At 28.5% G+C, this 26,424-nt stretch overlaps 11 protein-coding genes across 11 annotated transcripts; 8 read left to right on the top strand and 3 right to left on the bottom strand. All coding sequences in view use genetic code 12, as the record gives it.

Moving 5' to 3' along the window:
• Window positions 1-1,194: 1,194 nt before the first annotated feature.
• On the bottom strand, window positions 1,195-2,193 carry DFJ63DRAFT_288995 (amidase; the record flags this gene model as incomplete). Its single annotated transcript, XM_064905192.1, has 1 exon — window positions 1,195-2,193. One exon carries the CDS (start codon window positions 2,191-2,193, stop codon window positions 1,195-1,197), a length of 999 nt encoding a protein of 332 aa, XP_064761101.1.
• Window positions 2,194-4,231: 2,038 nt separating this feature from the next.
• On the top strand, window positions 4,232-6,334 carry DFJ63DRAFT_314374 (LicD family-domain-containing protein; the record flags this gene model as incomplete). The annotated part of the gene is made up of 1 exon (XM_064906348.1): window positions 4,232-6,334. One exon carries the CDS (start codon window positions 4,232-4,234, stop codon window positions 6,332-6,334), a length of 2,103 nt encoding a protein of 700 aa, XP_064761100.1.
• An 835-nt stretch (window positions 6,335-7,169) lies between these two features.
• Window positions 7,170-9,347, top strand: DFJ63DRAFT_314373 (LicD family-domain-containing protein; the record flags this gene model as incomplete). Its single annotated transcript, XM_064906347.1, has 1 exon — window positions 7,170-9,347. One exon carries the CDS (start codon window positions 7,170-7,172, stop codon window positions 9,345-9,347), a length of 2,178 nt encoding a protein of 725 aa, XP_064761099.1.
• A 139-nt stretch (window positions 9,348-9,486) lies between these two features.
• On the top strand, window positions 9,487-10,538 carry DFJ63DRAFT_199756 (uncharacterized protein). The gene is made up of 2 exons (XM_064903918.1): window positions 9,487-9,545; window positions 9,606-10,538. The coding sequence occupies exons 1-2, from the start codon at window positions 9,497-9,499 to the stop codon at window positions 10,145-10,147; spliced, it is 591 nt and encodes a 196-aa protein (XP_064761098.1). The 5' UTR covers window positions 9,487-9,496; the 3' UTR covers window positions 10,148-10,538.
• A 1,434-nt stretch (window positions 10,539-11,972) lies between these two features.
• DFJ63DRAFT_336514 (LicD family-domain-containing protein) lies at window positions 11,973-14,858 on the top strand (the record flags this gene model as incomplete). The annotated part of the gene is made up of 1 exon (XM_064908393.1): window positions 11,973-14,858. The coding sequence occupies one exon, from the start codon at window positions 11,973-11,975 to the stop codon at window positions 14,856-14,858; it is 2,886 nt and encodes a 961-aa protein (XP_064761097.1).
• A 371-nt stretch (window positions 14,859-15,229) lies between these two features.
• Window positions 15,230-15,915, top strand: COX13 (cytochrome c oxidase subunit VIa). Its single transcript, XM_064907137.1, has one exon. The coding sequence runs from the start codon at window positions 15,269-15,271 to the stop codon at window positions 15,674-15,676; it is 408 nt and encodes a 135-aa protein (XP_064761096.1). The 5' UTR covers window positions 15,230-15,268; the 3' UTR covers window positions 15,677-15,915.
• Window positions 15,916-16,207: 292 nt separating this feature from the next.
• Window positions 16,208-18,004, bottom strand: CDC55 (protein phosphatase 2A regulatory subunit; the record flags this gene model as incomplete). Its single annotated transcript, XM_064907502.1, has 2 exons — window positions 16,208-16,506; window positions 16,897-18,004. The coding sequence occupies 2 exons, from the start codon at window positions 18,002-18,004 to the stop codon at window positions 16,208-16,210; spliced, it is 1,407 nt and encodes a 468-aa protein (XP_064761095.1).
• A 1,383-nt stretch (window positions 18,005-19,387) lies between these two features.
• RPS26A (40S ribosomal protein eS26) lies at window positions 19,388-19,759 on the bottom strand (the record flags this gene model as incomplete). The annotated part of the gene is made up of 1 exon (XM_064905194.1): window positions 19,388-19,759. The coding sequence occupies one exon, from the start codon at window positions 19,757-19,759 to the stop codon at window positions 19,388-19,390; it is 372 nt and encodes a 123-aa protein (XP_064761094.1).
• A 748-nt stretch (window positions 19,760-20,507) lies between these two features.
• COX4 (cytochrome c oxidase subunit IV) lies at window positions 20,508-22,107 on the top strand (the record flags this gene model as incomplete). The annotated part of the gene is made up of 2 exons (XM_064906346.1): window positions 20,508-20,520; window positions 21,641-22,107. The coding sequence occupies 2 exons, from the start codon at window positions 20,508-20,510 to the stop codon at window positions 22,105-22,107; spliced, it is 480 nt and encodes a 159-aa protein (XP_064761093.1).
• Window positions 22,108-23,092: 985 nt separating this feature from the next.
• Window positions 23,093-24,190, top strand: DFJ63DRAFT_336509 (uncharacterized protein; the record flags this gene model as incomplete). Its single annotated transcript, XM_064908392.1, has 1 exon — window positions 23,093-24,190. One exon carries the CDS (start codon window positions 23,093-23,095, stop codon window positions 24,188-24,190), a length of 1,098 nt encoding a protein of 365 aa, XP_064761092.1.
• A 79-nt stretch (window positions 24,191-24,269) lies between these two features.
• On the top strand, window positions 24,270-26,385 carry DFJ63DRAFT_193998 (uncharacterized protein). The gene has a single exon (XM_064903900.1). The coding sequence runs from the start codon at window positions 24,425-24,427 to the stop codon at window positions 26,243-26,245; it is 1,821 nt and encodes a 606-aa protein (XP_064761091.1). The 5' UTR covers window positions 24,270-24,424; the 3' UTR covers window positions 26,246-26,385.
• Window positions 26,386-26,424: the final 39 nt, after the last annotated feature.

The raw sequence follows: 26,424 nt of genomic DNA, 5'->3' as shown, positions 1-26,424 counted from the left end.
AAGATTGTGTAACTTTATCACCTGATTCATTTTAAAGAAGAAAAGAGGTAGTTATTCATTATTTGTGAAAAACAATGATAATAATAATGCTACTACTTATAACTACTCATAACAACTAAAGATTCACTATGTCTTAAAATTTGCTTGTCCGACTTCAAATTGTAAAATATCTTATGACAAAACCCGCAACCTCCCTAAAAATATGTATAAATTGATGTGTAGGCTTATTTCTATCTGTCTCCAGTATTCAAACCGCCTTAGTTTTTTTTCCAATTAATATCCCCCGCTAACCTTCGATACCGATACGCTTAATACTCATCGATGGCTGATATACTCATCATCCAAACATTCAAAATTAAAAAATATTTAAATGAAATGTAAAAATTTATTGTGTCCAATAAGATAAACAAAATTTGGCGTTTCACATTTCCGAATTGAGCCATGTATGTGTTGTCTAATTTTTGTTATGGGAATTTTATTTTATTTTATCATATTTTATTTTTGCCGCCCCTCTAGACCATTTTGAACTTAGTCTAGTCTTGTCTAGTTAAACTCAAATTTTATTCAAGACATGTCAAGTTAAGTTATTATAGTAAAATATTAATAGTGTCTAAACTTTAAAAAAATAATGTGCGGTATCCACAATTATATAAGTACCTTCTAACTGTGCTTCTTACCGTCAATGCGCACCCGTCAGAGTATTTGGAACCCACTAACCAAATGCGGTATAACATCTTTCTACCATAAAACAGGCAACTACTTCTCGTTAAACAACCCACTTTGAACTAATCGTATGGGGGTAATTGCCATAAATAAGGTTAGAGTTTTGACGTCAAGTATGCATCGAATAAAAGTTTACCCATTGGTTAGGATCCTTGTTTGACGCTTTAAGTATAACAACAATCGAAATGAAAAATGTAAAACATTCCCATTGAGTATAATATTGAAAGGTTATCACTTCCTATATGTATGTGCTTTGATATATCGATGGATTTACAACGCTTTAGTATGTACCCCACATAAAGCAAATTAACAATATAATATTATGCACCAAAATATTCAATTCACTATAAGCCTTTCTTTCGTCTCCCATTGATCATCAAATATAAACATACTTAGACGAAAAATTGTCCAAAATAATAATAACTATTCTATTAAAATCGTAAGCTACCCTATAATAAATACTACTCTACTCTAATTAATCTCCACTTCAATATCCTTTATTAAAACTTCTTCATTATTCTTCCCTAAACTTCCTAAAACTTTAACACTGGGATTCTTATCATCAATTTCCGCATTACTAATTAAACCATCATTGCCATTGAATTCAAATATAGATGTAGACCCACCATATAATACATCATCTTCTAATCCAACTCTATTACAACATATAACATTCACTTTTTCGAAATTCTTAGGTAATATACTATTCTTATGATTTAAAAATGGGAAGAATCTCAATATCCAATAATTGACAGTTGAAGTATCAGGTTCAGAATCATTTTCAATCTTGAGTCCACCTGTTTCTTTCGTAATTGATGGCAGTTGAGGTGATAACCATGCCATGGGACATATGATTAATTTCGATAATTGTTGATAACAACTAAGAGAGAATTCAAAGGCATTGAATGGTGCTTCGAATTTATAAGGATTTAAATCCATACAGATCCCGAAATTAACTCTCACTTTAGGATAAATCTTTGTTGTATCTCTTTGAAGATAATATTCTCGATCAAGGATAATATCAAGTGATTTAAATCCCCGCTCGGGATTTTCATTACATCCCCATACTTCATCTGTCTCATATAAGAATGATTTTCGATAATTATGTAAGATAGATCCCTGGGGTGAGATTAATAAACAACTATTATATATTTTTTGATTTTTAAGTTCAGGATATCCCATCACGATAAAACATTGATATAATTGAGATAATTCTTGACCGAATTTAATCGATTGACCAGAAAGCGCATCTAAATTATTCAAACTTGATTCAATTTCTTGTTTATTCTTGAAATTGTATCCAGTGATGGCTAATTCTGGTAATACTATCATATCGATTGATTTTTCATCGAGGTGATCTCGTTTAATTGCCTTTGATAATAATTGCTTAACTTTGACAATATTGGATTCGATCTGTCCAATCCTAGGATTATATTGAAGACATGCTACTTTTAATTTAATTGAATTCATTTATAATTGGTAGAATTATAAACCGTTTTGACCATATGTTATAAGTATCCTATCATTTGGTTTTTAAATATATTTGGTTACTGTAATTTTAAAAATATCAGTCATGTGAGCTATCATGTGATTAGATTTTCCAAAATTTATATAACGATAGTATGACTTAATTTTGTGATTAAAAGATTTTCATACAACTACTATGGTACATTGAAGAGGGTCTGAATCATGTTACATAACTTAAAGGTAACAGGATCGACCTAATTATTCGTATTTGTTTTTCAACAAACATTGCTAGGAAAGATTTCGGTTTTAGGATAATCGTCAAAATTAGCCGAATTAAAACATTTCTTGACTTCTTGTTTGTTCTATTTTATTAAGCAAAGGTTATTATAAATCCAAGCGTAAGGTAGAAGAAGAATACTAAGGTTACACTAAACATTAAGATTTGCCAGTGAATAATGGTATTACAAAATAGCAAAACATATCGCGAAGAGGGCGGGCGGGCTAAATTATTCACAAACCTACAAAAACAAAAAAAAGATCCTGAAATTCTGATGAGAAGCGCATATTAATCAAACAATGGAACCATTACTGTATAATTAAACTACAACCTATTTAAGCGAAATCTACATATTATTGATCGTGAAGCACATATATAGAAAAGATCAAATTGAAATTTAGAATATTATAAAGTATATCATTCGATTATCGTTATGAGTTAAAGTATACTAGTGTGAATTACTGCAGATGTAATGCACCGTATAAGTATGAAGGAATCATTTCTAGAATGATTTATTTTCTAAAACTTTAAGGCAAAAGTTATAAATCCAGGAAGAAAATCCATATGATATAATTAGAAATGGAAATAGAAGTAGCAACATGGAAGAAGAAGGAAATAATAGGGATGCATAACGCATCCTGCTAAATCCATATAATCCCGTCTATTCCCCCCGACGCATTTTGCAGATATTAGGGAGGTTGTTTACCTTCCCTCCTATACAACTAAATATAGAACATTTTGTAAATGGAAAAACACTTATAATCATGATGAATATACATATTATGAAATACCAAGAAAATAATAATAATAATAATAATACTAATTTTATTAATAATTCGTAAATTGAAGACTACAACAGCAGTTTGTTATGGGTAAATTTTTTAAGATTTCTAGATCTACTATATACAATTATTATACTGGTAGAAAGATAATACATACCATCTTATGATCTCTAAAAGCTTATAAGCTCTAAATGATAACGTAGTTGATCGATAAGGTTAGATGTAAGATGATATAATATTCAATTAAATTAAAAGGGATCCCAACCCTTAATTACGAATAATTGGATTAAAGCCTAGTAGGACACAATAAATAAAAGCGCTTATATAATACACAACCGAATTCGATAAGGGTTTGAAGCCTTATGCTATACCTTCCAATACCATTCTATACCTTTCCCTTGTTGGACTGTATTAACAACAAGGCGCAATTTAAATGATCTACGACTCTTTTTACCTCCGATTATGCATCCATTACATTAAACTCTATCAGCATTTAACCAAACCACAGATGGAATTTTTAACACGACATACAAAATAGAAATTAAAATTAAAATTGGCAAGAAAAATAAAAGCGCTGTGTGATTTTTAAAGCAAACAAATAAAAATAAAGAGGGCTAAAAATTAAAGATGGCTAAAAAATAAAAGGGTTTATACCAAATTGGTTAAGCGCCTTGACCCAATGGTTGATTGTTTGGGGGAAGAACAGATACATGGCCATATAAATGTTTAAGGTTTCGAATAATAATGTGAAATGGGCGGAAAATTACAGGCTTCCTTTGCTTTTATAATAAATTTATTATAAATAGAATTTAATAATATATTTTATGTGGGTGTTTATTGTTCGTAATGAATCTGAATTTTCTTGAATTTATATATATATAATCACCTTGATGTCCTTTGTAAAAAAAATAATGGCAATGTCTTTTTATTATTCATATATCAATTGATCATGAAAGTAAGACGATTTAAAGATTTGAAAAATATGGTAACGAGTAAACTTCGGAAACCGAAAGGAATGCCACTGGCTATAATTGCTACTTCATTGATCTTATTCTTATATCTTATTTGTCATCTAATATGGTCGAATAATCATTCCCTTTCATTAACCAATGTTAAATTCGAATATTTAAATCGAAAACAATATAGTATATTCAATACCAAACTTAAAGATGAAGAAGAATTTGTTCAATTTGTAACTCCTGTCATAGTGGAGAAATTAATTGAAATAGATACTTATCTTTATGATTTTAGTAATGTGGCAGATAAGATTCATTTAAAACTTGAAGATAAAAGTATTCAAAAATTAAAGGAGATTTACTTCTATGATCCTGTTATAACATATTCCACCTTACTTAACTTTATAAATGGGAAAATATCAGGTAATAGTCTTAATATTGAATTACCATATTTCGATTGGCAAGATCATGTTGATTTATCATTATTATCAAGATATAAAGGTAAAGGGATGGAAACCTGTAAAATATTTGAACAAGGTGGTGAAAAGGAATCAGATCATTTTTGTATTGAAGATAATCAATTAGATGCTAAGAATGATCAAGAGGCTAAACATAGTGAAGAATTTAAACAATTTATCAAAACTCATAAGTCATCATCTACAAATTTCCCTATTCATGTCTTTGGTCATCCCCTGAAACAACTGAGAAGACATTTAAATATATTATCATCCTTATATATGGCTGAATTCATGGATATTCCTCGATCATTAGTGATGTTATTACCTGAAGATAATATTGTAAATGTCAAGATCGATCAAGATACTACTAAATCAAAAAAGAAATTAGTTGATACTGAATTATTTGATAGAGGACAACTTAATATTAAAGATCAATTAGATATTCTATTAAAACAAAATCATAAAATAATTCAATCTTCGAAAATGCCTCATCAATATTATAGAGAATTTACTATTGAAGAATTTAAAAATAATCTTATTAACCCAAGTAAAAGAGATGTGGTGGATAATACTTTTAAAGATGAATATTATAAATATCCTCCTTTAATCAGTACTGATAAATTTGCCGATCATCTTCGTCTTTATGATTGGAGATTCTTTGTCGATATTAGAATGATTGAAATGGATGTATTAAAGGAAATTGCTATACATACTTTAATTAAAGCATGGTTGAATTTATGTAATAGACTGGGATTAAAGACATGGATTATAAATGAATCTTTATTAGGTTGGTATTGGAATGGATTACAATTTCCATGGAATCATCAACAACAATTTGGAATTTCTATAAAAGATTTCCAGACTTTAATGGCTCAATATCGTCAATCTTTAATTCTTGATTTCGGTGATTCAGTTGAACATATTAGATTTGGAAGATTCTATTTAGATATTCATCCTCATGCTAATGAAGCAAGATTAATTGATATTGATACGGGATTAAATATTCAAATCTTACCTTATGAAGCCAAAGATCCCGCCCAACCATTTCAATTAAGTAATAAATATGATCAAATCATATCGTTTAAAGATTTAAATCCATTAAGATTAACGTTATTTTCCGGAGAATTTGCTTTAGTACCATATAATTTCATCAAACATTTAAAAACAAACTTTGGAGAAGATTCGATTACAAGTCCTCATTATAAATCAGGATATAGCTATATGAAATATGCTAAACTTTGGTTTAATAATCAAGATTTAAAACGTATGGAAGCAGAATTTACCGCTAATCAAAATCAAAAGGAAGCTGAAAAAAAAATAGCAGATGCATCATTAGGATTACTTCAAAGATTTGCTAATTCACAATATACCCCAAAGAAATATAGAAAAGTTGATCATAGTATTGAAATGAATCCTTTACAATTAAGATATAATAAAGAAGCCTTAATTCGATATAAGACATCAGTTCAATTATCCAATTTACATAATAAACAAATGTTAAATTTAAATGATGAATCCAATTTTTTAACTGCTACTTCTGCTTTAAATGGGAAAGCTTCACCTTTGATACGATTAAAGAGTCATTTAACAAGATATATCAAACCAGATCATTATATTATAAAATCATATATTGAGATGCCCAATATCAATGATAGATTGAGTAATCTTTAGATCAAACCCCATATGTATTTTATTTCTTTTATTTATTTATTTATTTATTTATTTATTTATGAACTTTATTTATTATGATACACTTTAATGAAACAGTAATATACAAACATACTATTAATACTATGATCTCTCTATTGATAAGAGTTCAAAACTTTCAGAAACTATAATTTTTTTAAGATGGCTGATCATAAGATAAGGTAAAGAAAACATAAAAATACTGCTGAAGAACAAAGCCAAAAGTTTCTTGACATAGCTTGATAATGTAGGTTTTACAAATGAACAAGGTCGGCATTAGCTACATTCATATATAAATTTGAGTCGCCTGTCCAAATTTAAATTGAAAAAGTTAGCAGTTAATTAATAAAATGAAATTCGCGGTTTGATAAGGCAGTCTTGCGCGCCTTTACTCTTTTTTACTTAAGGTCACAATACTACTGTGATTTTTTGTTTGATGATTGATACTAAATTAATTACCAAGAAAATATGAAACCATGTTTAGATTGCATGACTTAAATGAGGGAGATCATAAAATGGTAAGTCAAAGTAAGGGTAGAGTATACAGCGGTAGATCATATAGGATTTTTAAAATTAAAATGAAAATCAGGAGCATAACGGTATGTAGGAAGAGAATGGCATACTCCAACCCCACTATTTTAACGAAACGTATTTAATTTTTTATAAATAAGGGCCATAATATGCATAAATTAAAGTATAATTGGAACAATGTGAAATTAGTGAACGTGTAAGAATGTCTTATTTATATAAATATATAATGATGTAACCAAAAAGACTTTTGATAACCAGTAATAGTCTTGTCAAATGTATATTTAATCAAATGATCAAATTAACCCAATTCAAACGATCAAGAATAGTGCTAGTGTTAGCCCTTATTATAATAAATGCTTCCTTAATCACATATCTACGATCTTACCGTAATGTGGAAGAAATCAATATCAATCCCACCCCATATCGAATAAGGAAATTACCTGGAGTACTTTCAAAAGAACAATTAAGTATATTTGATAAAAGTCAAAGTAAATTTAATAAATTTAATAAGAAAATAGAGAAGATATATCATAAGAAACAAACTGATGAAAAGAAGAAGAAGAAGAAATATGATGATAGACATTATGATGTGGTGATTAATGAAATTGATAAATTCAAAAAATATAATTATTTTGATCCCAAATTCACTTTCAGTGTGATACTACAATATATCAATGATAATATAACCAATCACCATACTCTTACGAAACAAGTTGATTTTCCTTATTTTAATTGGAATGATTATGTTGATTTATCAAGTTTGAATCAATATCGATATTCTCCAAATAAATTAGCTTGTCTTGAATTTGATCAAAGTTCAAATGATAAACTTAAAGATATTAATCTGTTCATTAAGAAAAATCATCGATATTGTGTGGAGGATAATGATATTGGTAAAGCGATTCTTGAATATGGTGTATCTGATGAATTGAAACAAAAATTAATACATGTCCAAGCTCAAGATCGATTATCTACTGGATTCCATATGTATAGACCTCCTGGTCGACAATCATTATTTGGTCGGAGTATTATTGGTAAGAGTTATGTTCAAGATTTTATGAATCCTCCTTCAAGTTTATCATTATTATTGCCGGGAGATGATTTTTTAAAAGTTACTATTAATACGAATGATAAATTCAAAAGGACAAGATTAGTAGAGAGTAAATTATTTGAAGATTTGATGAAGAGGAATAAGAAGAAAAAGAAGGGGAAATATGAACTGAAATTTAATTTAAAATTGGAATTAAATCGATTACTTAAAACATTATCTAAAGTGAAAAAATCCAAAAAGAAACTGAAACAACAACAGAAACAAAATCATCAACTTTCATTACCTTATCAAATTGAATTACCCGTAACTGATTTCATCAATAATCTCGATGATCTACCGTCATCTTTACAATTAACCAAAGAATTCCAAACCTCCTTAAATGTATCATTTAAAACCACCAAACAATGGCGACATTTTGAAGAAGCTTATATTTCAGAATCAGAACATAATCACGCTAAGGGAGGACATATGGATTGGAGATTTTTTAATCAGGAATTACTTGATGATACTGAAACTCGAAAAATTGTTAAATATAATCTTGTCAAAGCCTGGTTTAAATTCATTAATCGGAATGGATTTAAAAGTTGGTTAGCCCATGGGACTTTATTAAGTTGGCATTTCAATGGTCGAACGTTTCCATGGGATTTGGATATTGATGTGCAAATGTCCTTACAAGAATTCGTCCAATTAACCAATCAATTCAATCAAACCATTATTGTTGATTTCGGAAATAATGTCAAGGATTCACCAATTAGGTATGGAAGATATTTACTTGATTGTGGGACATTTATAACTCATCGACATAAGGAAAACGGAGCCAATAATATTGATGCTCGATTGATTGATCTTGATACGGGGTTATATATCGATATAACAGCTTTAAGTGCTACTGAACAAAGTGCAAGTGAAGTCCATTGTCGAAATGAACATCATTACAATCTTACCGATTTGAATCCCTTAAAATTAAGTTTATTCGAAGGTGAATTTACCTATATTCCTTATAACTATAGTAAGATCCTTATGGAAGAGTATAAATCTGATTGTTTGACGAAATTACAATTCCGAGGTCATAAATTGTTTCATAATTTATGGGTGGAAGAATATGATTATAATGATGAGAAATTGATTGATATTAATGTGGAAGAATATTATAAATCAATCAATTTAATTCAATATCATCTTTATGAAACTTTCTATCCTAATAGTGATAAATTCCATTATTTTGGTAACCTTGATAAATCCATCACGATGGAATATTTATATGATGATTATTATAATTATAAACCCGAGTTGGATATTAATGAGGAATTGATTCGAATTGAACAAGAGGTTGCATCAACCATATCGAAAGAAGTTAAACGGATTCAATTATTAATGAATATTAGAGAAGGTCGACGAAAACTGGAGAAAACTTGAAATAGAAATACCTAATATATATAAATTATTTGTAAAGTTGCAAAACTAAATTTGTAGTGTCAATATCAAATTTTGACATTTGCTCGTAAACAAAATAAAATAAAAAATATTCCAGTTCCTATAGGATATCAATAGTAGAATAAACAATCATGATACGAAGTTTAACCAGATTATACTCTACAGTCCCTAAGATTGAATGTATGTATACTTTCCGATTATAATCCAGTCATTTCCAAAATACTAACTATCATGAACTAGTTCCTCCAAGTTTATTACATTTAAAAGTTGGGAAAATCATTCAATGTGAGAGACATCAAAATGCTGAAAAGCTTTATGTGAGTCAAATTCAAATTAATAATGATGACGAGAATAATATTAATAATACGATTCAAGTATGTTCAGGATTAGTCAATTATATTCCCATTGACCAAATGTTACATAAACGAGTTATATTAGTGATGAATTTAAAACCGTCCAAAATGAGAGGGATCAAATCAGAAGCTATGGTGTTGGCTACTGAGAAAGTGGGATGTGATAATAATGAAGACACGTATAAAGTTGAATTAATAAATCCACCAATATCATCACTGATAGGTCAACGATTACAATTTGAGAAATTTGAATCTGAGTCGGAACCGTCGCGATTGAAGCCGAAAATTTGGGAACAGATTCAATTACATTTAATGACTAATGAAAAGGGGGAAGCGGTTTATATTGATGATGACAAGAATCAATATTTATTAAAACATGGTGATGATGTGGCCAAATCAGATACGTTGTGTAATAGTATTATTCGATAAATAGATGAATAGAGATGGTTAAGAACAAGCGATTAAAAATGAGCTCATAACAAGAATTTATTGAATAAATGTACGATAGGTAATGCAAAGTTTAGAGGCGTTTGTTGAATACGAATCAACGATAGAAAAAGTAGGAGTAAGCCATGGAAATATATGGCTATATGGTAGAATATTGAAAATGGTAAAATATAAAAGAAAAGATCTGGAATAGGCAATTTATAACATGAAGAATGTAGATCGCGTATTATTATTTGTTCTCCACAGTGATAAATATTATAAGGAGAGAGAGATGGACATTGTTTAATATATTTATATTATATATATGTACAACATTATGATGATAATGATGATGATACAAGGCTGAAAAGGATAAAGTAAACAAGGCTAAATCTAAAATGATGGGGAAATGAACTGTAATCGGTTTTGATAATTAAATTAACTATTTTGGTTTAGGGAACCCCAAAAAGAAATTTTTAATTTTTAGTGAGAAAGAGCGATCCAGCCAGCGTGGCAGTGAGAAAAATGGTTAAATCTGCAAGCCACTAAACTCGTGGGCCACAAAATGTTTTGAATTATTTCTGATTACTTACTGGTCAAAATATGAAATGAAATGAAATGAAATGATAAATATCAATTTTATTCTATTTATTCTATTTATTTATTCGATTGATTTCATTCACCGTAAATCGGGGGGATGGAATGGAAGCATTATGTATACGATGATAATAAAATATCGACTAATAAAAATAAACTGAAACATTGTTACATTTCATAACTATTATTAACTAATTAAATTAATTATTAATATTTTAAGCCTACCTATTCTAACCGTTGAAATATCATGTAGTCTAGAATCCAGAGACATATCTCCTATCATTAAGATAAATAAATATGATAATAATAAACTAAATAAAATAGAGTAAACCATAAACAATACCATTAGCCTTAATTAGTAATTTGTCATTAGACGTTAAATAAAATAAAATAAAAATAAAATAAAATAAAATAAAACCATAAATAGATTACAGCTCTAGGGAAAGAACAATCAATCAATTAATCAAAAACAATCTCAAATATCCGTTATTTTTCCCCCTAAAAAATTTTTAATCATTTTTTTTTTCTTGGTACTGTCAAATTTAGATTAACTGTGTCAGTAAATAATAATAATTATCAGGCAGGAACTTAAAAAGTCATTCACTAATTATAGTGACAATCTTACACCGAAGTACCACATTCACATTCACATTCACTGTCCTGCAAGGAGCGACAGACTTATTTATCTTACGTTAAATGGTGGTGGTGGTGTTGTTGGGTATAATTAGCGATCTCTTTCTCTTTCTATATAGTGCTTATATTTAGTGTTTATTTATTTACTGATCATCATTTTAAGTAATTTAAAACTAGGCTTTTCTAAAAAAACTCTGTTACTTCTTCCACTTCCACTTCCACCACAAATCTTTAAATCTTTTTTATATTTATTTGTTTCATTTCCCTCCTCCTCCTTCCTGTTGACAGTCAAGTTTAGTTTGATTTAACTATCACTTATCATCATCATCATCTAGCAATACATCATCTTTACTGCTATCTTTGTTATCTTTGCCACTATCATCACTATCACTGTCACTATCTATCACTACCTTGTAAATATATACTTTCATTTAATCTACTGCATCAATCTAACTAACTAACTAACTAACTAACTAACTAACTAACTAACTCACTCATTCACTCATATCACCCCCTTCATTTCCACACCATCTATCTGATTATGTTAACTATCATATAATACATCAACTCACATATCACATCTCATAATAATCTCATCATGGTACATATAAGACGATCCAGAGGTGTACTACTCGTTATCCTGGTTATACTCTTACATATCATCATTGCATCATTATTAAAATATAATAATCATCCCTATTTAGCTGAAACGACTTTAAATCTATTGGATATAAAAAAATCTTTATTAAAATACAATTCATTATCATCAACTTCAAAAGCAAATGAAGATTTTAATCAAAAAGTTTCCCAAATCAAATTAAATATAACGGAATCTTTAGTTACATCCTTACCTGATTCCTATTATGATATTGATTTACCCTTTAAATCAATCGATATCGATAATGATAATGATCAAGATCAGGATCAAAATCAAGATCAAACCGATCTTTCGTCTCAAGATAATGATGTGATTAAAATCGATGATAATGAACCTTATCTTATCAATCATTATGATCCTCGATTCACCTTTGGAGTTTTATTCAATTATTTATCAAATCAATTAATTAAAAATGAACCTATCAAAGAATTACCTCATTTCCATTGGGGTGATTATGTTGATTTATCTCAATTAAATCAATTTATTTTCAATCCTAAAAAATTACTTTGTCAAAAATTTGATACTTCAGCTAAATCAACTCATTATAATAATAAACATTTCTTAAAGAAACCTGAACATTATTGTTTTGATGATAATGATATGCTGAAATTTATTGATCAAAATCAAGATAATGTTCATGTATTAAATAGTTTGAAATTAATTCAATCATCAAAATTCACTACCGGATTCCATATTTTTAGATCTCCCGGTCGTCAAAAATTAATTAGTAGATCAATCTTAGCTAAATCTTATTTAAATGATTTTATGACTTTACCATTATCATTAACTTTATTATTACCCAATCAAGATTATTTACATTTAGATATTAATCAAAATATCTTAACCTCAAAGAAAAAATTAACCAATACCGATCATTATAAACAAGTTAATTTAAAATCATTAAATCTTAAACATGAATTAAATCAATTCATGGAAATCTCTTCCTCTAACATTGATAAAATTGAAAATCTTCATCATCCAGATCCATTACCAATCCATAAGAATTTAACTGATGATTTATTCATTGATAATTCATCGGCCATTCTTGATTCCATGAAATTAAATGCTCAATCAGTTTCAGAATCAGCCTCAGATAAATTATATCGTCAATCGTTAGAAATGTCATTAACCACCCAATCACCTATGAAATATTTCGATGAAGCCAATATCGTCCGTAATGAAAAAAATTATGGTATAGGAGGTCATTATGATTGGAGATTTTTTCATGAAATTGTTAATTATTCCGTTTTACAAGATCCTGTCTTACATGGTTTAAATCGTGCCTGGTTGAAATTCACTAATAGAGTAGGAACTAAAACTTGGATTGCTCATGGAACTTTATTAAGTTGGTATTGGGATGCCCTTAATTTCCCCTGGGATAATGATGTTGATATTCAAATGCCAGTTCAAGAATTACATAAATTATGTAAAGCATATAATCAAACTGTGGTGGTTGATTTTGGTAATGATATGAATAATTTAAGATTTGGTCGTTATTTCTTGGATTGTGGAACTTATATTAGTCATAGAGTAAGAGGTAATGGAGCTAATAATATCGATGCTAGATTCATTGATGTTGATACGGGGGCTTATGTTGATATAACTGCTTTAGCACTTTCTAATACTGAACCTCCCCGTCGTTATAATGATTATTTACCTACTGATATTTTCCCTTATAGAAGAAATGTTAGACAACCTATGACTGATGCCTTATCAAGAAATACTCATTTAAAAGCTTATAATTGTCGGAATAATCATTTTTCAAGATTAGTGGAATTAAGTCCTTTACGATTAACTATTTTTGAAGGAGAATTTTCTTATTTACCATCTAATTTCGAATTATCTTTAAAGAATGAATATGGTGAGAAATCTTTAATGTTACAAACTTTCAGAGGATATACTTTCTTACCAAGATTAAGAAATTGGGTTAAAGTTGAATCAATTATTGATTTTATTAAAGAATTTAATATTGAAAAAGTTCAAGAAAGTGCAAAGACATCTAAAAATGATAATTCGAGATTTGCTTTGATTAAAGATTTCTTAAATGCTGATTATTTTAAATTATTAAATTTCAATCATGGGATTTTAAAAGAATATTTACAAACGGCTAATCTTACTCATTTCCATGAAGTTGAAATGATGAATTTATTGAATTTAAACAAAGGTGATAATAAAAAGTCAACAACCGATGTTAAAAAAGATGATCAATCTCAAATTGAAAATATTGAGGCTAATCCATTAAAACAAAGTGTGGAGAAATATTTAAGACCTGATTATTATAGTTTTAAACATCAACAGGATAATTTAAAAACAAGTTTTGCTGAAAAGATTGAAAAATTAAAAATCGATAATAAGAATCATAAATTATCTGGGATTGAACAAATTAAAAATGATTTAAAAAATTTAGAATTCAAACTTTCATTAGATCAAGGATCAAGAGAAATTCAAGAAGTTAAGGATTTAAACGTAAAGCAAAAACAACCATTCTTAGCTGAAGAAACAGAAGCTGAGAAAAAGGTGAGAATAAACAGAATACCACAACCAAATCATGCCCTTAGACCTCCAGCTGTTGTACAAATGAATCAACCCAGATTAAATGGAATTCAACCCGGTCAATTGAATCAAAAGAAAAAACAAGAAGAAGCAGCAGCAGCAGCTGATGCAAAAGAACGTAATTCGAATCAAATACCTACGGTAAGGATAAGTACAATTTCACCAGTAAGATTAACTGCTGATGATATTAAAAAATTACAACTTGAACAACAAACAGATCAAGATTCAGAGGCTGCTCTTAAGGGTAGACTTAATAATCAACCAGTAGCATAACCCAACTAAAACAAAAAATTGTATATTATATTTTCTATATCTATTTATTTATTTATATATATATTTATTTATATTATTTATCATAATTTATTTAAAAAGAATAGTTTTCCCATTGAATAAGTCATTATCATGTAGATCTAGATGTCTGATCTTGGGTTTAGTATGAACATGGTAGCACTGTTATCACGCGACCTCATCCGCGTGACCCATCTCCCTCCAATAAAATCCCATCAAAAAAAAAGACCACACTAAAAAAAAAAATGGTGTGAGATTTTATTTACTTAGGGCGTGTATCTTTACTAAAAAAAACATCAAACAATCATCAAATGAAGTTATAATTCAAAAGTTATAATACTGTTTGATTCTTTCATTATCATCATCATAACTATCAATTCTCATTATCGATCGATATGTTTAAGAGTACTTTCCAATTAACCACCAAGAGATTCAATTCTCATTACGCTCCATCCAAATTCTTAAAGGATTTAGCTTATTCTGGATCCAAGGTTGATAAGAAAGCGGGAGAAGAATTTATTAAAAAGTATGAAGAAAAAGTTCATCATTCAGAAGGTATCACTAATCTTTGGAAGAAAATCACTTATTTCGTAGCATTACCTGCTTTATTATTGACTGTTATCCCAGTGGGTCAGGTTGAATTAAGTCATGCTAAACATCGTGAACATTTACGTCATTTAAGTGATGATGAATGGCCTGTTCAATATGATTATCAAAATTTAAGACAACATAAATATTTCTGGGGTGATGGTGATAAGACTTTATTCTGGAATTCTGATGTTAACAGACATGTTGAAAAGTAGAGAATTTCCCTTTCCTTTACCTTTTCCCTTTATGATGATTATTTTGTTCCATTCCTTATTTACTTTTCCCCTTTTTTATATTTTTGCATACTACTACATCCTAATTACATGAAGACTTAAGTAATTAGTCTTCAAATTTGTTTGTGTTTTTTATATCATACTAAAATCATTCAATTGATTTTCAAAATACTTTATATATTCGAAATATATGTGATTAAATTTACTTTTAGCTTTTAAAAGACTTAAATATTTGTAGATTAAAAAATGTAAACTATATAAAACATAAAAAGATGCCTGAAATAAAGATAGAATAAAACAAAAAAAATGGATGGATTGTAATAAAACTATAAGTAATAATAAAAGGAATAATAAAAAAACTAAATCATGGATAATAAAAATTGAATAATAAAAAAGTTACATATAACAATAATAATAATAATAATAATAAAAAAACAATAACAACAAACATTTCAAAGACATAATGACCGTTTCAATTAATTAATTAAATAAATCAATCAAGTATTGATTGATTTACAAAGTGGAGAAAATATATAAATTATTAGTAGCAGCAATTGCAACTGAATTTTCTTTTGGATGCCATGATAAATGTAATATACTCTTTTTAAAATCAATTTCATCAAAATCATTCAGATTACTTCCATTTGATGAATGACTATTATGACTTGATCCTCCACTTCCACTCATCATTCTTCTTCTCATTGGATTATGACCTCCTGATTTCTTTGATTTAAATGCAGATTTATCAGCTTGTAATATAATTTCTTCTTGATCATTATCTCCATCATTTTCTTCATCATCATCTTCTTCATCTTCATCATCATCATCTTCATTAATTTGAGATCCAGGAGAATGAATATCTCTATTAGGAGGGAATTCACGATTAACTCCTTCAACATCATCATCATCATCTTCATCTTCATCATCATCACTACTTCTTTTAATGGCTTTATTACCTCGTTTTTTATTCTTTATAGCTTTACGTTTAGATGAAAATTGAGGTTGAATTTCATTATTATTATCATCATCTTCTTCATCAGCTTCATCATCATCTTCATCATCATCTTCATAACTTTGATTAAAATGAATTTTTTTCAGCAGTGATTGAATTGATTTCTTCTTTTTCCCTTTCTTAGTATTACCTCCATATAATGCTTGTTTAAAAATTGGTTTATTTAAATTTTTTGAATAAGCTGATGAACTTATAGCATTTGGATAAATCATAAAATTATTATTATAAGAACCTGTCATAATTGATTTATTATCACCACTAAATTGAACTTCAAATTTATCAAATATAGCATCATTTTCATAAGTATCACATAATCTTTCTCTTAAATGTTCATGAACATTAATAGTTTTAATTGGTTTATTTTCCATGGCTAAATCCCAAATTTTAATTGTCATATAATCTCTTGAAACAATAAATCTTCCATCATTACTAAATTTAACATCAGAAATTGATGAAGTAATTTCGGTAAAAAAATTATGAGATGAAGGATCTAAATATTCTTCATAAATTTTTGCATGTTGATCACATAAAGAATTTAATCTCATATCAGCTAATTTAATGGTACCTTTTGATGATGAATACATAAATATATTACAATGATTAGGATGAAATTCTGAACTTGTTATAACTTCAGTTAATTCTTCCATATTAGTTGGTTTTATATCAACAATATTAAATGATTGATCAGCAATACCTAAATTCCATAAATTAATTCTTAAATCATCTGAAGATAAATAAGTTTCTTGATCACTGTTTATGGAAATTGAATTAATATGATAAGCATGAGCATTTGAATAAATCTTTTTAGGTTGAGCACTAATTAATTTATCATGAATTTGTAATTGAGGTAATTTTAAAGATTTTAAAGTTAAATTATGATTTGATGGTAAAGAATTTAAACCATTAAGATTATTTTCTGAAACTAATTTAATTTGTCTTTCATTAATTTTCCATAATTTAATCGTTTTATCATTGGTTGATAATAAATATAATGCATTATTAGAACTTTTTAACCATTTAATTTTATTAATCTTTTCTTCAATTTCTAAAGATTTTAAATAATCAAATTCAGCATCATGACTTTGAAATTCAGTAAAGAATTTATATTCACAACTTTGTTTCTTTTTAGATTGATTTCTTTCAAATAATACAACTCTACCACCTTTATCACCTGTGGCTAAAAAATCACCTGAATGATCGAATTCAACGGTTGATATGATATCAGCTTCAGTAATGTTTTCAATATCACCTTTATCTCCAAAGCATTGGGAGAATTTCCAAGTTTCATCAGCTGTCATATTGTTGTACTAGTAGATGATGATATGATTTGGTTATAATGATGAGGTGGTTGATTATGATGATATGATAAGAGATGAGTGAGGATCTGAGTGATCAAGATGGATTGAATCAATTCGTGGTTTCAAAGAAAGGATACTGATTGATTGATTTGGGTAATGATTATAATATAATATGAGATTTTGAATGATACCGCTGTATAAAAACCTGATGATCGATGAGGGAATGATTGATGCGGTAAATGATTATATGTTGGACGGAGGGAGGGAGGGAGGTAGGGAGAAAGGAGGGGTGGATGCTGTAATTGAAGGGAGGGATGCAAGTGTGTAAAGGATTAATTGAGTTACTTACAGCGTAAGGGTGAGTATGTCTCTGGTTCCGATTGAGGGATGGGATGATAATAGAAACAGTTGATGGGTTAAAATTAAACAAAGTTGATGGCGATTAGGAGTTTTTTTAAATCTGGTGGTTGATTTTAAATTTTTTTATTTTTAATCGCTTCAGTGTCAGTAAAAGTCAGACAGACAGACAGTTTTAATTTAAAGTCAGTAAAAATTGTTTTGATCAAAATTAGACAAGACAAAAAAAAAGAATAAGACAGACAAAACCACACAAATCAGACAGTCCAGACAAAAATTTACTGAGAGGGAGGGAGGGAGGGATTGTCGCAATCGTCACTTTATCAATCACTATAAATAGTCTATATAAACCTAACTAACTCTAACTTAAATAACAGAGTATAATATTATCAATGAGCTAATAATAGTAATAGATTGACATGCTATTACTCTAAAAATGTGGTAATCTTAAACCAAATTATTACTATATTTAGTGACTTTTTAACTTACACAGGGAGAGAGGAGAATTTTAAGGGAGATTGATCAATCAATTATTCAGGTAATTAATGGAGGGAAAGTGGAGGGTAGTGGAGTGGGATTTTTTGTTGGCAAGCGAACGAACAAATTTTTGTCTGTAATGATGTGTGTTGATCCTGTATATAATCGCATTGATTGATCCCTAATAGTTAAATAAGAGAGAGAGGGGCAATCAAAGTTAAACTGTAAATTAAATTAAATTAAATTAAAAGTTCATTTTCATTTCCCGAGTATCGTGATTTTAATCACATGACTTTCCCCGTGAGTGAATTTTTATAGATAGAAATTTTTCATCTTTTTTAAATCTTTCATATCCTACAATTCTCTTAATATATAATAAGTTATATATATATATATTATATTTATTTTATGGATTTTAAAAATGTGGTTTTTTGATTTCGATTTATCAAACTATGAACAAATTATATAAATGATGTTACAACTGATATGATTTATAGATGAAAAAACCTAATTGTTTTGTTGATACAAAGAAGATTTTACAAAACCTACTTAAGCAGTAGCAGTGGTAGTTTTCTTAGCAGCATCTTGAGGAGAAACCTTCTTTTCAGCAGTGAATCTCTTTCTTTGAGGTGGAGCTCTAACTCTTCTATCAGTTCTTGATCTAACTCTAACAATTCTGGCATGAATAGCACAAGAAACACAATAATGTAATTTATTATATAATTTTGGTAAAGCATATTCCTTGTAAACAGAAGCTTCAGACAAATCTCTAACAGCAGCAGCTTCAACCATGTTTCTGATGGTGACTCTCTTGATAGCTTTATCTTTTGGAACACATCTAGCACAGTTTAAACATCTAACTGGTTTGACGTGACCTCTACCTTTCTTGTTTCTACCGTTGGAAGATCTCTTTTTTGGCATATTGATCTATAAAATTTAAAGTTAGTATTATGTTTTAATTGGTTAAGGTTTAATAATGAGAATGAATGAATGAGTGAGTCAATGAATATCATTTTGTTTAAACTATCATCTCTATAATGAATGAAAAATTTCAGATTGTTAATTTGATGAACGAAAGGACATTGGTTTTATTTAGTCTTATAGATTGAAATTGTCATTTACTTTAATGTTGATAGTTGATATGATTCAATTTATGGTTTCAGGTGGTTGTTGTTTTCATCGATTGATTAATATTATAGTTTAATTTGATACTGTTATGAATTTTGACTTGATGATTTTAATGACAACTGATTGAAATTAAATGATTCTACAAAACTTCTTTAAACTCACATATACTTTATATTCACAACCTTGATGATTTGATTGATGTATTGATTGATTAATTAATAATAATGGGTATTGGATATCACATTTGATAAATTTCTTGTAGTGATTGATTGATTCATTTCATTTCATTCATTTCTCTTTGGTTTCTCTGTTTCAAGATTAGATGATGATAGTTTAACGTATTCTCTGATTGATTCACTGTTATTTTCATTCTCCTTTATATCATGATATTACATACTTATTAGTATACTGATGTATATGAAGAGTAAAACTAAAAGTGATTAAACTTGAAAAAAAATTAAAAAGTAAAATTTTTTTATTGTGAGAATTGGTTGTCTGTCTGAGAGAGCTAGATTTGATAGTACGTACTATTTTGTTAACTATGGTACTATACAGTTAGTGTTGAGTGACAGTATATTAACTATGGAAAAAATATGAGGAATCCATACCGCAATATATACCACTCTGTACTGCAGATAATTCTAATCTCAATTTGATTTCTCTAATTCTGCGCGTGACCAAATAGGGCTTCAACCCTCAAGATGGGATTTGAAATCAAACAATTTAAAACATCCATACATCTCATCAGGTGCTAAATATCAGGTGATGCCGATATCAGGTGATAATACATCATGTGACCATTCACCAATTAAATTTAAGATCTTTTTTTTTTTAATAAAACGACTTTTTAATGTATGGATGGATAAAAGTCTCAATGGTCCAGGTCTTCTACTTAAACAAATAATGTCTCTTTCAATCAAAACACACCAGAAAATTTTATTAGCTGATTTTTCTAATAGTTCGATTATTTATAATTTACAACTTTCCAATCCCAATCCATTTAAATCAAAACCTTTACACTTACACCTTTACCTTCCATAATCATATTATTGTAATCCATTCATACATTCTTTGTCCTTTTTAATCAGTCTATTCACAAGTTAAGAAAGTCAATTAATATCATTATCAATAATCAAAAGTCCAACAACAAAGCAAAACAAAACAATCTACAACCACCACACACACTCATCCTATTTCAAAGTCCAATTATAATTCTTCAATTACAATCGACTTTATTCTTTATTTCATTCTAATAAGTCTATCTATTCATCAATCGATTAATCTCTAATCCATTGTTTTCTTATTCATATTCATTATTTCATTTAAATTCTATACATATTCACATTTCATAATCAACAAGTATGTATATACTCCTTCCCCATTGAAGAATCGTATCATTATAATTGTTATTGTTCATTCAAAGTTGATTGATATAATCATTGTTTAATTGAATTGAAGTGGTTGAGCATGTCAATGATGTCAATCTCCCCATCATTTATCATTCATTATGAGGGTCAATTGATGGGCTTTGGTCCTATTCCTGTAATCCATCCATCAATTCTGAATAATGGTTTGATAAAACTTGACCTCTTTCAATGTCATCAATGTTTGAATAACAACAACAACTTTATCACTCCCCTAAATAACATTTTACTAACGACATTTATTTTATAGTGCTTTCTCGTACATTTAGAATTGCTAGACAACAAACTAGATTATTATCAAGTTCAAGAATTGCCTTTTCAGCTCCATCTAAAATCGATGCTAAGACCGCTTCTAATTTAGCTGAAGTTACTGGTCCAGATGGTTCATTAATTGGTCCTGGTGCTACTCCAGGTACTATTCCAACTGATTTAGATCAAGCTACTGGTTTAGAAAGATTAGAAATCTTAGGTAAAAGAGAAGGTGTTGATGTTTTCGACATAGAAAACCCAATCACTGAAGGTTCAGGAACCCCTCAAGATCCTTATTTAGTTCCAACTTATTTTGGTTACAGATATGTTGGTTGTAAAGGTAAAGATGGTAATGATCATAAACCATATTGGTTGAAAGTTGAAGATGGTAAATTAGCAAGATGTTGGCAATGTGGTACTACTTTAACTGGTAAATACTTAGGTGAACCAGGTATGGCTCATCATTAAACAATTTGATGAATCCTTCCTCATCTATCCAGTTAAAATAGTTGAAATATTTCCCGTAATTATATAATTATTATTACTTTACTACTACTCCACATTATCTTTTTTATTCAAATAACTATTCGATTTTATCAAAAACTCACCCCAATCTCATCATCAAATCTTTTACGTGGCAATGTTATCTCCTTTGCTTTTTATTATCTTTTTTAGTTTAGTTTAGTTTACTCAAGTCACCATTTTTTCCCTCTTTACTTCATATACATATATATGTATATATATAATATATCTATATATGTATAATACATCAGTCTTTATAACTTGAATTTAGTAGTAATTTGTTAATGTAGTGATTTGTTTAATTCTATGTAGTGCTTCTGATATCTTGCATTCAACCAATGAGGGTCCAGATCCCCAAACATAATTCCACATCCGTTATAAAGATGAATCAGGTATTCTTGCACGATATAACCAACTTCTCCGGCCGTGAACTTGGCTAAGCATAGGTTATGTATCATTCAATTATAAATCTTACCATCTAACCCTGTTACTTCCTTTTTATTCGTCTATTTCAAATTCGTAGGTTACGGATAATTCTCATAGTAATGGTAATTGACGGTTATGTTCGCTTTAAAGATAATAAATTTTGAGCCGCACGGCAATCGATGGAATAGACAAAAAAAGAAAAAAATTTGTGTATGAGTTCTAATTTTGCATCAAGAATTTTTCCTAAACTTGGAAATAACATAAACGCCCCTTTGATAAAGTAGATATAAACGAATATCCCTGTCAAAAATTATGTAACTATGGTTCATTATGGTTCATAATTTCTAAATTTATGTAATTAGGTTTCAAATCTATATAAACTATACGAAATCCTCCTGTAAATTTTTATTTCTCTCAGATCTGATTTCCATTTACAATATCAACAATTCACGTTCTTTTACGTATAACATTATTCTTTTCACATATACATTACGCGTATTTCATTATGACGATTAAACAAAAGGTCTTATTCATCGGGAAATTAAACACTGAATGTGTTGAATATCTTCAATTCGCTAAACGCTTCGAATGTATTCATTATCAAATCACATCAATGCAAGAATTGATCCATGATTTCCAACATAAATTAAGTGATGTTGAAGCCATATATGCCGGTTGGGGTGGGTTTGATATCGTAGGTGGATTCAATGGAGATGTATTAGATTTCTGTCCTCCTCATTTAAAAATGGTGGCTATTTGTTCTATTGGATTTGATGGTTATGATGTTCAAGGTATGGCTAAAAAAAATATTATATTAACAAATGTTCCTTCTATGATTGCATCTGAAGCCGTGGCTGATTTAGTATTATATAATACTATTCAAAGTTTTAGAAATTTTAAAATCTTTGAACAAAATTTACAAGGGAAATATTCCAATACTGGAACTTTAAGAACTTCTTTAGTTCATGGTAAATTTGATCAATTTACAGGTCAACCAATTTTAAAACCCGTCATTGGAAATTCATTTTCTCATTCAGTTTGTGGTAAAGAAATCTTATCCCCTCGTAAACATAATGCTGTCATAGTTGGGTTTGGAAGTATTGGTAAATTAATCGGTCATAGATTATCTGCTATTGGAATGAATATTCATTATATTAAAAGATCAAAATTATCTCCCTTTGAAGAATTAGAATTGAATTATAAAACAACTTATCATGCTAATTTGGATGAAGTTAAGGATATTGTTGATTTATTGATCATTGCTTGTCCAGGATCTGCTCAAACTAAACATATGGTAAATGGATCCTTAATCAACTCTATCTCCAAACCATTCAGAATTATTAATATCGGTAGAGGTTATATCATCGATGAACCAGCTTTAGTTGATGGATTAAGAAATGGAAAAATCTTATTTGCCGGTTTGGATGTCTTTGAAAATGAACCAACTGTCAATCCTGATTTAATCGGAAGACAAGATGTAGTCTTAACTCCTCATATTGGTTCTTCAACTACTGAAAATTATAATTATACCATGTGTACTGCCATGGAAAATATCGAACATGTCTTATTAAACACCGGTGGAAAAATCACCAATGTTAATTAGAAGACTTGTTTGATCTGTTTGGTTTGGTTTGGTTTTATTTATTTCTTATTGTATTTATGGGTTTATAGAGAATATTATATTGAAATAGAAGTAATTTGTCAATTGTAATTAAACTCAATTTTTGTCATTTTTTACTGCGAAAATGAATTATAATTTTTAGGTAGCAAAAATTATGACGGTCAAACCTACTTTTTGAATACAATTGTGGTTAAATTATCAATACATCATCAAAAGATGTCAACTAAGCTTTCAACCACGTCAGAGGCGAAGAAACCTATCAAAAGAAGATTACCTACCAATCCAAAAGTAACCGCTGAAGAATTAACCAAACGAATCTTATTCTTCCTTATTGAGAACTTAATTTCGATTAATAAAATTGATAATCAATGCTTTAGAAGTTGTATCACCAATAATGAAATATCATTCATCCCAGATCTGGAAACATTGTTCCATTTGACTAATGAAATCTTCAATGATTTCCAAATATATTTCCATCATTACTTTTCCAAACCAGAAACAAATTTTCAAATCTGTTTAACTTTACATAAATGGTTACCACCCAATGAAATCAATCCCTTCATGTTTGTTAACCTTCATTATATTAATCAAGGGTTTAAGTTATGTGAATTGCCATTGGGATTGTTTGAATTTGATGATAATAACTTTTCCATCTTTTTAATTAATAATGAAAAGATTTTGAATAGAAATCTTCATTTTGTTACTACTAATTTCAAATTATCAGAAGTTCAAAAGGATTTATTAAATTACTCGATGAATAAAGATAATAATAAGGATGAAATTGATAATCTGATCTTTTACTGTTTACCAAAGATTATATTAGAAATGTTAGGTCTGGTGTTTATTGAATTACATCATGGTTTGAAATTAGATCATATGTTAGAGATTTCAAATTGTTTAGATTATAATAATTATTGTTCAAATGATGGTTTATCCCATTTAGTTCAAATGTTCTTGGGAAATATCTATATTAAATTAATCAAACTTGATTTTGAATCATTTGTTCCACTGCCAGAAGATAAGAATAATATTTATTTTGATATTTTAAATAAAAACTGGTTAAAATCAAAGAAATCATTTACATTAACCTATCTTTCTGCCATATTATTTTATAGAAATTCTATAAATTCATCAACTTTAACTGAACAAGATTGGGAATTGATTACATTTATTTATGATCTTACTATAAGATTTCAAGAAATCATTTGCTGTTGTAATGCGAATGAAAATCCCAATGTTCATATGTTATCAAAATGGTTGAAGATTGCCATAATTCATGTATCTACATTTTTGAAATGTCACCCTTCAATATGTAATATTAAAATTGACTCAGTTTTGATTCTGTTATTAGATAATTTAAAACAAATTCATAATAATATTCAAGACAATTTCAATATGATTATTTCCAGTTATTTACATCCATCAACTAAAAGATATCTTAATGATCAACAAGTTGGTAAAATCAATAATTATGTTGGAAAATTAACGTCGCCGAATGTCAAGGGTGGTCAAGATAAAGATAATAATATTCTGTTAAGTATTGATAATATTGATGATATGATAATGCAGTTATTTGATTGTAGTGGGAAAGCAACTAAAGAATGTTATAATTATGAAACTTCTTCAACTAGCGAAATCAAATATTCTAAAAATTCAAGTTATATTGCAAAGGAAAATGGTCCATTTCTTTTACAATTTTGGGAAAAGAATCAATATAAGTATAACAATTTATCAAAACTTGCATCTAAATCATTATCAATCCAATTAAGTACCAATCTTGAATCTATTGAATCCTTCAAAAAATCATTTGCCAATTTACAAACGTATGATCATAATTATTCCATTCAATTTTTACAACAATATTACGTTTTACATGGTTTAAGTATGAATTATGATTTACAATCATTTGATGTAAAGAATTTTGATTCGGATATTGATAATTTCAGATTAGATAGACTGGAATATGTTGATATGGATATTGATTCTAGTTTTGAAATTGATATTAATGATTATCAAGGTAAAAGGTTTAAAAAGTGATGTTTTTTTTTTGCAACTATGGTATTCCCACCAACTTTCTCCTCCTCTTCATACCTGATCGTGCCCATACCGAAATTTGATTCTGTTGCCAACTCCTTTTTTTTCTGGTGGGTGTCTCCTTTTGGTGTGTGGGATGGGTGAATTCTAAATCGTTGATATTTGAGACAGATTGTAAATCC

Source organism: Scheffersomyces coipomensis (genome assembly GCF_036884675.1).
Source record: "Scheffersomyces coipomensis strain NRRL Y-17651 chromosome Unknown DFJ63scaffold_5, whole genome shotgun sequence".
Classification (NCBI taxonomy): domain Eukaryota; kingdom Fungi; phylum Ascomycota; class Pichiomycetes; order Serinales; family Debaryomycetaceae; genus Scheffersomyces; species Scheffersomyces coipomensis.
Note: the sequence above shows the minus strand (reverse complement) of the source record. Positions and strands in the feature narration are given on the sequence as shown.